Source organism: Polistes dominula, unplaced genomic scaffold (assembly GCF_049000335.1).
Source record: "Polistes dominula isolate Pdom_NZ unplaced genomic scaffold, Pdom_raw_medaka contig_74, whole genome shotgun sequence".
NCBI lineage: Eukaryota > Metazoa > Arthropoda > Insecta > Hymenoptera > Vespidae > Polistes > Polistes dominula.
In genome coordinates this window covers 784,718-797,363 of record NW_028300953.1, presented here as the reverse complement: position 1 = coordinate 797,363, position 12,646 = coordinate 784,718, and the positions used below count along the sequence as shown (strand labels likewise).

General features: G+C 34.9%; 1 protein-coding gene across 3 annotated transcripts in view; it reads left to right on the top strand.

Moving 5' to 3' along the window:
- Positions 1 to 1,189: 1,189 nt before the first annotated feature.
- The window catches only part of hth (Meis homeobox homothorax), a 359,920-nt gene continuing 348,463 nt past the window's right edge, over positions 1,190 to 12,646 (top strand). The window contains exons 1-3 of one of the 3 annotated variants that reach the window (XM_089172518.1): positions 1,192 to 1,959; positions 2,405 to 3,526; positions 10,706 to 10,965. In XM_089172518.1, coding sequence (XP_089028644.1) covers positions 3,512 to 3,526; positions 10,706 to 10,965 — 275 coding nt within the window. In that variant the 5' untranslated portion in view covers positions 1,192 to 1,959; positions 2,405 to 3,511. Of the gene's footprint in view, positions 3,527 to 10,705; positions 10,966 to 12,646 lie in introns of all 3 variants that reach the window. The other 2 variants (XM_089172519.1, XM_089172517.1) reach the window with 2 other exon arrangements.

Here is a 12,646-nt window from a genome sequence, read left to right as displayed (position 1 = left end):
TGATAAAAAGAGGAAGAACAAGGTTGGAGAGGCCGCATGTGCCTTGCACACACGTGCATGTTTCTAGGGTAGTATGTGTGCATATGTATGTGTATATGGTAGAGGGTGAGAGAGAGAGAGAGAGAGAGAGAGAGATGATGGAATCATAAAATCGAGCGGCAGGAGGGCGACGGAACGAGCAGCGATGCCGGTGACAGCTTCTCCTCGCCCTCCTCCTCCACCTCCTCCTCTTCCTCCCTCGTCGCTATTAGTCACCGAACGCCGAATACCATTGAAAGTTCGAAACCGCACGTTCGCGACCCAATTTCTACGCGCAGTCAGCTGTTCCGTTCATTCAAACCTTGCTAGGACCGCCGACCACGAATTAATCTAACAAAAAAAAAAAAAAAAAAAGAAAGAAAGAAATAGTAAAGGAAGAGAAGAAATATAGAAAGAAATATGGAACAGGGTGAAGAGAGTTATCATCGGTGTGTAGTAATATGTCACGCGAGTAGGGAAGATTATTCATGTTTAAAGAAACATATTGATCAGGAGGATAAGAGAGTAAACGTTTACAATTTAATTCGTTGCAACTTTGTTACACTGGCGAATAAATGTCGACGAATAACACAAGTTAAGTTATTATTTGGCACATCGTTTAATCTTCTTCTTAGAGTAGGACATGCAATTTTGTTGCTGGAATTATCGGATTTGAATTTTTCCTCTTAAAAATAAGAAAATTCGATGTACATGTAAAAAAAAGATAAGAATAAGAATAAGAGTAAGAAGAAGAAGAAGAAGAAGAAGAAGAAGAAGAAGAAGCAGCAGAGGAGAAGGTCTCGTCATCGGGTTTCTCTTCGTCCCTCTTCATGTTCATTCGACGACGGTCTCATTGGTAGTGGTGGAGTAGCGATGGCGGAGGCCGGGGTCGTTCACGGTCGTGTCACCGGAGGCGCTAGTATCGGCGTTGGCGGCTTGACTCAGCGGCGGCGGCGACGGCGGCGGCTCGTTAGCGAGCGGTCGGTAGGCGGAGTCACAGAGGCGAGAGGGGGACGTATTGGTCGCGTCGACTGGGCGTGGTCGAGCCTACCTCCCACTCCTCGTGGTTAAGCGCTGCGCTGATTGACAGTTGGCGAACGACCGTGAACGGCGCAGGACCTGAAACACGCTAGTAGGCGCCCAACTCTCTTCTCCCGTTCGTTCGTTCGTCGTTCTCTCTCTCTCTCTCTCTCTCTTGCGCGCGTCATACAAGCGTAAAGTGGTGGTAGTGGTAGCTTTTTCGTGGGGGGAAACTGAACTCACGTATATACAGTCATGGGCATACACCGATAAACGCAGAGAGATAGGAAGAAAGAGGGAGAGGGAGTGAGAGAGAGAGAGAGAAGAGAGAGAGAGAGGGAGAGTGAGTGAGATTCAGGAGCGTATAGCGTGTCTCCTCCTCCTCCACCGCCTTCCATAAGTCGAGTATAGAGAGAGCCGGCTGAAAGAAGCAGTGGTGGTCGTTACGGTAGGAGGGCCTCTCTTCCCGTACCGGTTCCTCAGTAATCGCCGCGAGGAGAAACGCGCCGCTTTCGATTCCTCTCTTACTCTCTTCTTCTATATCCGTTTTAAACGTAAGACATCGGCAACGCGATATCTCGGCGCCTCGTGCTTCTACTACCCTACAGTGTGTTATCATCCTCGTGTTGTTATCGTTATCGCGATCCTCGCGGCGAGTCGTCGCGTTTAAACGTAAGAGGAGGAGGTTAACGCGTGCTCTCGTGTCACCGCGTCGAATCCTCAACGTCTTCGGCTGTTGTTCGTTCGTTGATTCGTTCGTTCGTTGTTCGTACGTTCGTTGGTTCGTTCGTTCGTTCGTTCGTTCGTTCCTTCGTTTATTCGTTCGTAAGTCTTCGTAGCTGCCGCCGGCGGCGTTCTGCCTGTCGCTCGCTGCGCGCCATCACCGCCGCCGCCAGTTCGAGTTCGCGCGCGGTAGAAGATGTAACTCCGTTATTTTACGCTCCTCTCTCTTTCTGTCCTATCTTCCTTCCTTATTTTTATTTTGAAATCATCTTGTTGTTATAAATACGCTAGTGCCACTACTAAATAATATACGCGTTTGCGACAAGTGAAGGAAAAAAATTTTCTAACAGAGGATAATATCTATTTGTGTTTGAATGTGACTAACGTATATATTATACGTATATATATACAGATATATATATATATATGTATGTATATATATACCCCCACACTCATAGGATATATATTTATTTGATAACGACGAACGATCACGCGCAACCGTGCGCTCTCTCTCTTTTGACGTGACAAAATTTGGAAGAAAAAAAAGAAAGAAAGAGAGAGAGAGAGAGAGAGAGAGATAGAAAGAAAGAGGGAGAGTAGTAGTAGTATTAGTATTAGTATTAATATCAAGTGTGTTATAAAGAGTGTGAACGATTTGGGTCCTCGGTGATGATATCTCGTGTTGTTACTCTTGTGGAACGTTTGAAAATCGTGAGTGGATATTAATAAACGCGCGCGCGTGCGCGCACACGCATACCTGTATATATATATAGATATATACAGAGATCCTACGTAAACACATATACACGCTAAGAGAGGAGAGCATAAGGATTATACGTTTTTGTTAAATATTAATATATATATATCGTGATTGGATTAAATTCTATTGGGATTTTGGCCGGCCTCGTCGAGGAGGTGAAGATATGCTGCGAGACTGACACCCAAGAGAGAGACAGGACAGACATCTCTCACTCTTCCTTTCTCTCTCTCAATCGTCGGAAACGGAGAGCCCAGTGGGAGATGACGATGACGATTACAATGATGATTATGTTGAGGAGATGCCACGCGCGTCCTATCATCTTCCTACACGTCGCAGATTTTCTTTTTCATCTCCCAAGAATCTTCTCGCTTCGCTGCTGACGCTTAACGATAGCCCCATCTTCTTGGAATAATCTTCCTTGAATCTTAAACAATCTATATATATATATATAAATTTACAATCTATATATATATATATAAATTTACATACAAACATATATATATATATATAAATATATATATAAATATATATATAAATATATATCTATAAATATATATTTATATATATATATATATATATATATATAGAGAGAGAGAGAGAGAGAGAGAGAGGGAGAGAGAGAAATAATATATATATATATATACATATTGCATTGTATACGATTTTGGGAGCTACAGAAAACCTACAGTGTTTTTGTTTCGTTTAAACGGATAAATAATTGTACAAGGAAAGAAGTATTATTAAAAGTTTCATCGTGATCATCAGATTTGAAAGAGGAATTGAAAAGAAAATAGTAGAAGATTTTGGATAGTTTGTCGTAGCCGGTGTCGCGACTGGGAGTACGCGACGCCGCCGGCGCGATAAGCCGAAAAGAGTGCGGTAATCGAGTGTGCGCGAAGTGCCGTGCCTCTTCTTTCCTCGTCACTGTGGGAAAATACAGCCGCTACGGTGGCTCAGCACGCAGAGTTCCCCGGCGCGGCCAGGGCGTTCATGGCGCAGCCAAGGGTACGTCTCTGCCTTTTCTTTTTTCCCCATTTTATCTTATATTGCTCTTTTTGTTCTTCTTCTTATTCTTATTCTTCTTCTTCTTCTTCTTCTTCTTCTTCATCTTGGATTTTGATCGAAAACGAGTTGTTTATTACATCTTTTCATTCAATTTGCATATGTCATTCATATTAGTGAGCCGACGGGGTTATCAGAACACGTGAAAGTGCATATATCAAAATTTGTTCTTTGTTTGTATCAGTGAATAACATTCAAGTTACGAGAACGTGAGATTCTTTTTGAGAATCTAATCAAATTCCAATAGAAATGTTTGTTTTTATCAAGTTGATTTGATTTTAGATTTGGTGATTGGTTAATAATGTGTGTGTATGTGTGTGTGCTTTTTAGGATTACGAGTGTATGTTCAATTTGAAAGTTGTGGTAGTTTTGTTTAGTTGATTACTCGTGTTGTTCTCCAAGAGATCTCATGGATCATCTTACCGACGGACAGTGATTCGGATCGAGTGATGATCTCTCAACGTAGATGTGATGATCGATACTCTTTGAAAAAGTTCATCTCTTTAAATTAAAATTTATTGTTTATGTTTATTTCTTTTGTTTTTTTTTTGCTTAACTTTAGTATCTGATTTTTTTAAAAATGTATGTAAGAAATATTCGTGATCGTGTTTAAATTAAAATCTCAGACGGTGTTTATGTTTTTTTTTTTTTTGTCGAGATTCATTGATTCGCTACGTTTGACAAGTAGAAATGCAAAGATTTTTTTGTGTGTAGTTTATTGAGAAAGATTATTCAATTATTAAATTGTAGATCAAAGTAGGAAGATAAAAACAGTGTCAACGAATACTTGAACTCGTGATTTTGTCGAGAAATAATAAATATACATGCTATAAGAACTCACACGTGTATACACGCATACACACACACACAATCGGGTATTTACTAATAAATTTACATCTATTTCGATACAATGTGATTATTTAATGTAAACAGAAAAAGAGTGTTTAAAACACATCGGTAGCTAGAAATATATTTTAACGCTTGAGTCTAATTAAAATTCAGTGTCACAATAAATCGAATTGAAAATGATCGTAGACAATATGAAATTTTTGTAAATTTTTTCACATAAAATTAGAAACAAGTTTGTATTTTATCCGTCGGTATAGTTTATTAAAATCGTACCATTGCTAATAACATTTTCGAAGAATTGAATGTTTATTATTAGAAATGAATTGATCATCAACACTGATACTTTCAATGAAGTTGAATAAAATGATTAACACAAATGTAGCTATTGTTTGGAATATTTTCATCGTCTAAAAAGTAACTTCCGTGTTTCGTTAGTTAGTGTCAAGTTTAGAAATTAGAATTAGAAATCGTAATAAGTGTATAGCAAAGAAAGAGATAAATAAAGTAAGAAGAAGAAGAAGAAGAAGAAAGTAATAAGTGCGTGTAAAGATGGTCGTATAAATTGGTGGACCGTTTCATCGTTAACGATTCGCGAGCGTGTAATTTAACTTAGCGAGAAAAGGAACGAGAGAGTTGGGATTCGTTGAAACGTTTTGTTCAGATTCCATGTGAGAGATAGGAAGTTTCGAAGTTCGAGAACGAGTTCGCGACGTTCCCTTTTCTTTTTCTTTTTTTTTCAAATTTGCGTGTCAGGATTCTACACACAAGTGTGTGGGGCTCCTTGTCAAAGGATCTCTCTCTCTCTTTGCGGTCCAACACAGTTCGAGGAATTAATTAAGCGTGTCGACGACAAATATATTTTATTTTCTTAAACAGTTTCTACTCGTTTCTGGATAATTCTCATAATTACTGAGATTAACGGACACACTTCTTCGACTCTTCGTTAGGATTTCTTATTTTTTTGTTTGTTTGTTTGTTTGTTTGTTGATATTATTGCATAGTAGGACGTAGATACTTTTATTATTTAATTATTTGTTCATATTTTTTATTTTTTTTTTTGATTTTGTCAACGTCATCATTTCGTTTATTCGTTCGTCACATATCATGTTAATTAACAAACACGTTAATTGTCAGTTAAGGTTGATTACTTTAGGAAACATTTTGTTAATAGTCTTTTATCTAATTTTTTTTTATTTTATTTGTCAAAATAAATAATATATATATATATTTTTAATGTTATATTATATTATTTAATTATACTAAACGTTAACGTAAAGATAAAATAAAGAAAAAAATTTATTTCAATCGTTCAATGTTTAGTGCAAATCATTTCTTTCATATTTCGTACTTACACATTTATCGAATGATTTGATTTGATGATCGAGAAAGATCATTGAGAATAGAAGAAAATTTGAGCAGAATTGAAATAGTTTTGGGGACATTTTTGACTGGTGAAACGAAAGAAAAAGTAACTTTACTCACGTAGTCAAGAAGTTTGAGTGCCGCGAGGCGAATAGGCTTGTAATTCGGTTTCAACGCTCGGCACTTAAGCGTCTCGTAAAATGCGAGTGCGTGAAAAAAAGGGGCTGATGAATTGCGCTATAACTACGATTCGTTCGCGACGGTGACGTATCATTCAAAAAAAACAAAAAAAAAAACAAACAAAAAAATAAAATAAAATAAAGAACAGAAAATTTTTCCGTTCAAGTTTTATTTTTTTTTTTTCCATTTGATTTTCATTTTCTCTCGAGAGAAAATATTCCGACGATAGTTTCGAAACGATATGAAAATAAATAAAAATAAGATACAGTGATGATTATTATCGTTTTAATATTACAACGCGTTGTTGTAACCAAGTTAATATGAAAAATATTACAAATCTTGTGACGTACTTTCAATAATTTATATTTCCATATTTTCTTCTTCTTCTTGTGTAACTTTTGTGTTGTGTGCGTGTGTGTGTATGTATTTTAGTGTTGTTTTTGTATAAGTTTGAAAATACAGAGGAAGGATTTATGTAGGAAGAATCAGATGATCAGGATTCGTAAAGAAATTAATTTTCAAAAATGATGATGCGCTAGAAGAAGAGACGAATAATAATAATAATAATAATAATAATAATAATAATAGAAAATAAAAAGAAAAAAACAAAAAAGGTTCGAGATCGTCGAGACGAATCTCAATGTGCGTCGGATTAAAAATTGTAATCGCGAATCGGGCGACGGTAGACAGGAGTTTTATAAGCGTGTTATACCGCAGCCTGTGATTATGTATTTATGGATATACATCAATCACTTTCGCTCTTCCAATTTCAAATTCCGTTATTCCGACGGCGTACGATGGTCCGGTCTTCTGTCACGATCCGTCGCAATTCTCTCATCTTCTTATTTCTTTATCTTTTGCAAAAGTGAGATAGAAAGAAACAAGAAGATAGAAAATAAAAAAAAAAACAAATTAGAACAATCCAATAGACATTTTTCTAATAAAAAAGTCATTAATTTTCTTTTTTTAACATTTTAATGGACCGCATGCATGTCTGCGTAGTCAAACGTTGCCCAGTGATATTTTGGAAAAATTCATTTAGAAAAACTGAAATTATATTCACGACAAAAATTAAGTACAATAAATTTAATTTTATATAATTTTGTTATAAATAAATGACAGTTAATAATGGTTGTTTCAATAGATCCAATTCAATAGAAACATTTATTTTTTAAAAACTCATTTTTGAACATTTTAATGGCCGCACGCATGGCTGCGTAGTCAAACGTCGCCAAAGTCGTTCAGTAATATTTGTGAACAATTAATTTAGAAAAACTGAAATTAAATTAACATAAAAAAAAAACAATAACAACAACAAATTTAATTGTATATAATTTTTAATCTATAAAAAGTTACAAATAAATAACTTAACAATAATGGTTGTTCCAGCTATTACACACATGTTGTGTGAGTGTGGCCATTAAAGTGTTAATATTATTATTAAGTATATAATATATTATTGTTTACAGTATTATTCATTTATTATTCCTAGTTAATTGATAATTCAAATCTAACCGAGTGATATTTTATTTATTAATGAACACTTTAATGGCCGTACGCACGTCTACGTAGTCAAACGTCGTCAGAGTTCAGTCATATTTTTGAACAATTAATTTACAACAATTGCAATTCAATTCATGACAAAAATTAACAACAAAACAACAAATGTAATTTTAGATAATTTTCAATATATAAAAAGTTATAAATAAATAACTTAATAATAGTTGTTCCAGCAATCACACACATCACATGTTGTGTGAGCGGTTATTCAAAGTGTTAATATCAAATAGTATGTCATCCTAATTATTATTGTTTGTTAAAAAATACACAAAATACAATGAAACAATTTTGATAATCCTAATAATTATTAAAAGTATCAAATCTTATGAATTTAATTGCAATTTCACGGTATGCATACATTCTAATCGTAATGTTTTAATGTTTTTCAAATGTCGTCATTAATCAGAAAGTAACGAATGCTTTAAAACTTTCTGTACCCTTTTTTTAATTTTTTTTTTTTTTTACAGACAAACATATATATAGGTCTCTTATGTTTACACATTTATACAGTTTCTCTCTCTCTCTCTCTCTCTCTCTCTCTCTTTGTGTGTTTCTAGTTAATGGTACAAAACCAAAAGGTAGATAAAATCATTTGGATCATTCTACGATGAAATCTTTGCTCTCGTAGTAACTCGTAAACGTGGGACCAGCATCGTTCAAAGAGAAAGAACCAAAGAGAAAAAGAAAGAAAGAGAGAGAGAGAGAGAGAGAGAGAGAGAGAGAGAAAATGATACTTTAAGTTCTCTTCGAAGTGCATAAAGATACTTCTCTAGCTTTCCCTCATCCTATTTTCGGCCTCTCCTTTCACTTTCGAATCGTAACGACGTTTAAAACACAACTTGGATGGTCAAACGCTATTTTTCGTTTTGTTTTGTTTTGTTTTGTTTCTTCTTATTTTATTTGCAATAATGTTGAAGTTACTTATTCACTTATACATACGTAGTAAACGAATTCTTTAGATTAATTTATTTAAACGAAATTCTTTAAAGTCAAGTAAATCCAACGATAGCATCTATCCGTCTGTCTGTCTGTCTGTCTGTCTATCAACGTGTAAGAGTTAATTACACATGGCACGCATTAATTAGAAAAATCATTAGTGAGGTTCAGGGTTTTTTTTTCATGAAATCAGAATTGTATTAAGTTTGCGAAACGAACTAAATAACTTGTAAATAAACAACAATTCAATTGTATTACGTTGTCAAGTATAAAATGGGACAACAAATGCACATAATTGAATTGGATTTTCATACTTGTCCCCATTTTCATACTTGACAACCTGATAAATAAATTAGTGCATCGTTTAGTAATTCATTTTTTGAAGTGAAAACTTCTTTAGAATCAGCTGGATGATTTGAAAATCGTGAAACGAAAGAACGTGAAACTGATGAAACAAAAATAATTAATTAATTAATTAATTAATTCAAGTCAATATATAAATAATTCAGTGTAACAATATGTTTGTCCACTAATAATTCCGAAATTACTCAACTTAGTTGAATGAAATTAATTTTATTTCACGTGATTTTTTCCAACTTAGCACATAGCACAATTTTTATCGCGATTTTTGTTTTATTTATTATTATTTTTCATTACTAATTTAAAGCTTTTTATTTAGAGCTTATCTAGGTTCTTTAAGGTTTTTTCAATAGATGGCGTTGTATTACAATTCAATTGTTTCGAAGGCTTGGTTTTCTTTGAAGGTTTCACTTCTACAAATGTGTGATCTGAACACACATCTGTTTTATTTGATGAATAATCCTATCGTTAATAAAAATTTGTTGATCTTTTTATTAGAAGAAGAAGAAGAAGAAGAAAAAAAAGAAAGAACAAAAATGTATTTTTGTTTTTGTTTGAAATGTTATCATTTAAGTAGTACTCGTGACTATACATTGTTAAGTTTATTATTATGTATGTCTATCTTTTTTGCCCCTTTTTTTTTTCGTACACTTACTTAGTGAGTCATTAATTACCGATATAATAACCTTTTAGTTTATAACGGTAATAATCATTAAAATGTATATGTAACTACTTAAACATATTTCTGATGGGAATAATTATTGACTCACCTTGTAGAAAACGTAACATTTAAACAATAACGAGGTAGAAAATGCTTAAATGTATAATTAGACACTACTGAAAAATCGTCATTGTTATTAATTATATATTTATTGATCATTTTTTCGTATTGATGGTTTGTTCTCCTTCGATTGCATTTTTAACGAAAGACAAGAAATAAGAAAGAAGATGAATTTTTTGATCTCGATCTGTTGTTAGTTTTTATTTATTTTTTTTTTATTTATGATTCATCATTATGTGACAAGATATAATAAGACTCATCGGATATTAGACAGTAAAGTTCAACAAAATTTGATGAAATGTAGTAAAACAATGTTATCTCGACAAATGTGAGATATTTTTGAGTGTTTCTGTCGAGTGTCAGGTTGGTTCTTTTAATAATTAAGGATTTTCTTAGAGCATCCGGCTTTCAGTTGGTAGTTGATCGTAGTTTGCTATGTCGGAACTCTCACGAACGTCGCGTTTGGATAAACACGAGCTTCTTCTCGGTATTTGTCTCAAAGTAAGAATATGAAAAAGAAGAAGAAGAAGAAGAAGAAGAAGAAGAAATAACCTGCCTCGAGCGTTTTCTATGAAAGAGTCACGCAATTAGTCTTAATAATTAGTTAGCTTCCGCATTTTATCGAGGAGACACGAGTGGAATGAATTTTTTGAATAAAAATCTGATCGATCTCGTTTTCCTTATTTATTTATTTATTTGTTTTTACGTTGTCAATGAAATGAAGAACAAAAAAATATATATGTATATAAATAAATGAAAACAAAGTATACGTCGGGAGTCATCGGCCGTGAAGTTGAATTTTACTAAAGCTATTTTTCCTATAGCTACTTTGACCGTTCCACTTACGCGTATCACCAATGGTGTGTTGTACGAGTACGGTATCCGGTTTTAGAACGCGTCTGCCCTTAGCTCGTACAACCAGCTGTCGTTCGGCTCACGAACTTTGTTGTATTGTGGAACTCTCGACTGTGTCCCATACTTGCTTTAAAGAAAAGATATGACCAGACAGATATGCACTTATTATTAGTAATTGTAATTGTAAATGTTGTAATAATCCGTACATTTATTGACGTTGAAATTGTTGTTGTTTACAGTACGACGATGGCGGGCTGCATGGGGCCTACCTCGAGGCAGGTGGTGGGGGTGGAGGAGCAGGGCTATACGATCCACACGGTAGTGCCCGCGGTGTACCGGGTCTACATCACAGCCCTCACCTCGGGGGTATGGGACCGGCCCACCCTCAGTATCCCCCGCCCCCGCCTCAGCCACCCCAACACGTGCTTGCAGCGGCTGCAGCCGCTGCAGCCTCGGCGGTGCCCGATGTACACAAACGCGACAAGGACGCCATTTACGGGTAAGTGAAACTCATCAAATCTCATTTTGTGCATATAAAAATGTTCATAATCGATATTTGTGATAATATCGAATTCCCTAGGGATTTGCTTGGGTATAGAATAAAAATGAAAATATTCAATAATAACACACACATACACACACACATATCGATAATTCAAAGACTCCTCGAATCGCGTCATCGGAATTGTAGTTCGAACTTGTCTGTTCTTTTTCACACGCAATATGCTTTTTTATGACATATCGGAGGCCTCTGTGTAGAATAAAATTATCATATGGATAAACGCGACAACGACAACAACTACGACGACTACGACGACGACGACGACGACGACGATGACGATGAATATGATTGTGACGAAGACAACGATGTGTTTTTCTATCTTTCTCTTAACTTATTCATAATTCCATTAGTATGTGTTGTGCACATATTTATGTGTGTGAGAGAGAGAAAAAGAAGGTTATATTATACAACTTAGATACGCGAACTTAAATATTATTTTTGTGAAATGTTTCGAACGACTTGCTGCTGCTGCTTGATTCTCGTAGTCGAGTCGATATGGTAGAAAAATCTGCATAATTCCGTAATGCATATTTCGAAGGCTTCGAGTTTATCGCACGACCTGGAAGCTTAACGACTGAGTTATACTCGTTGTTCGTTTCGAAATAATATAAATTAAACTAGTATCTATTTCGTTACTTACATTCAACGATATATATATATATATATATATATATATATATATATTCGTCATTTTTCACTTTGAAAGATATCTATGCGTTCGTTACATATTTATTCTTTTTTTTTTGTAACAATTTTTTTTTGCAAGCTTACGAGACAGACACGGCGATTCGTTCAAATTCATTTTAATCGAAAAGTACAATGTGATTTTTGTCGCGTTGTTCATTTTTCAATTTGACTTTAACATTCCTGCGTTCGTTAACGTTGTCGCCACATTTATCGGCTGATTTATCGTAAGAAGCTTTTACAGTTCGTTGCTTGCACGTCGTCGATCGTACAATTTCATATTTTTCCTATAGCCTGATTTATCGTATGAAGCTTTTACGATCATTTTCACAGATAAATGTGTATATAGCATCATAGTCTTTCTATGCTTGACTACCAATCTACGATTAACTGTACATCCTTTAAACATAACTACAATTTCTATTTAACGTTAAATTTACTCTTAACTCGTGGATAAATAATGATCATCTATTTACACATACACGTATTTAGATATTTTTCTTGCAAAGTTGAATGACGTATTATTAAATCATTGCTTGTAGAAGCTTCGTTATAAAATAAATGATAGAAAGTTTGTGTAAAGGATGAAATAGGCGCGTGCCTAGGCGTAGTAAAAATCATCTAGGATCTTTCTCTCTTTCTCTCTCTCTCGTAGTTGGTGGTAGTGGTGGTAGTCGTGTTCACGTAGTGATTTATGGTTCTAAAAGATGGCCCGATTTCTGGACGTATCCTAGAACGGGAGCCTCATTATTTCGCGTAGCCTGTAATTTGTCCACACTGTGTGTATTTGTGTGTGTGTGTTGGGTCGCGCACGCCTCGAGCATCGCAACACGAGCTTCAAGATTTTGCGACTTTCTTGGAAGATTCATCTATTTTGTGTATAATAAATTGAAGTTTTTATTGAAATAGAAGTTCGAATAGAAAAAAAAATAGT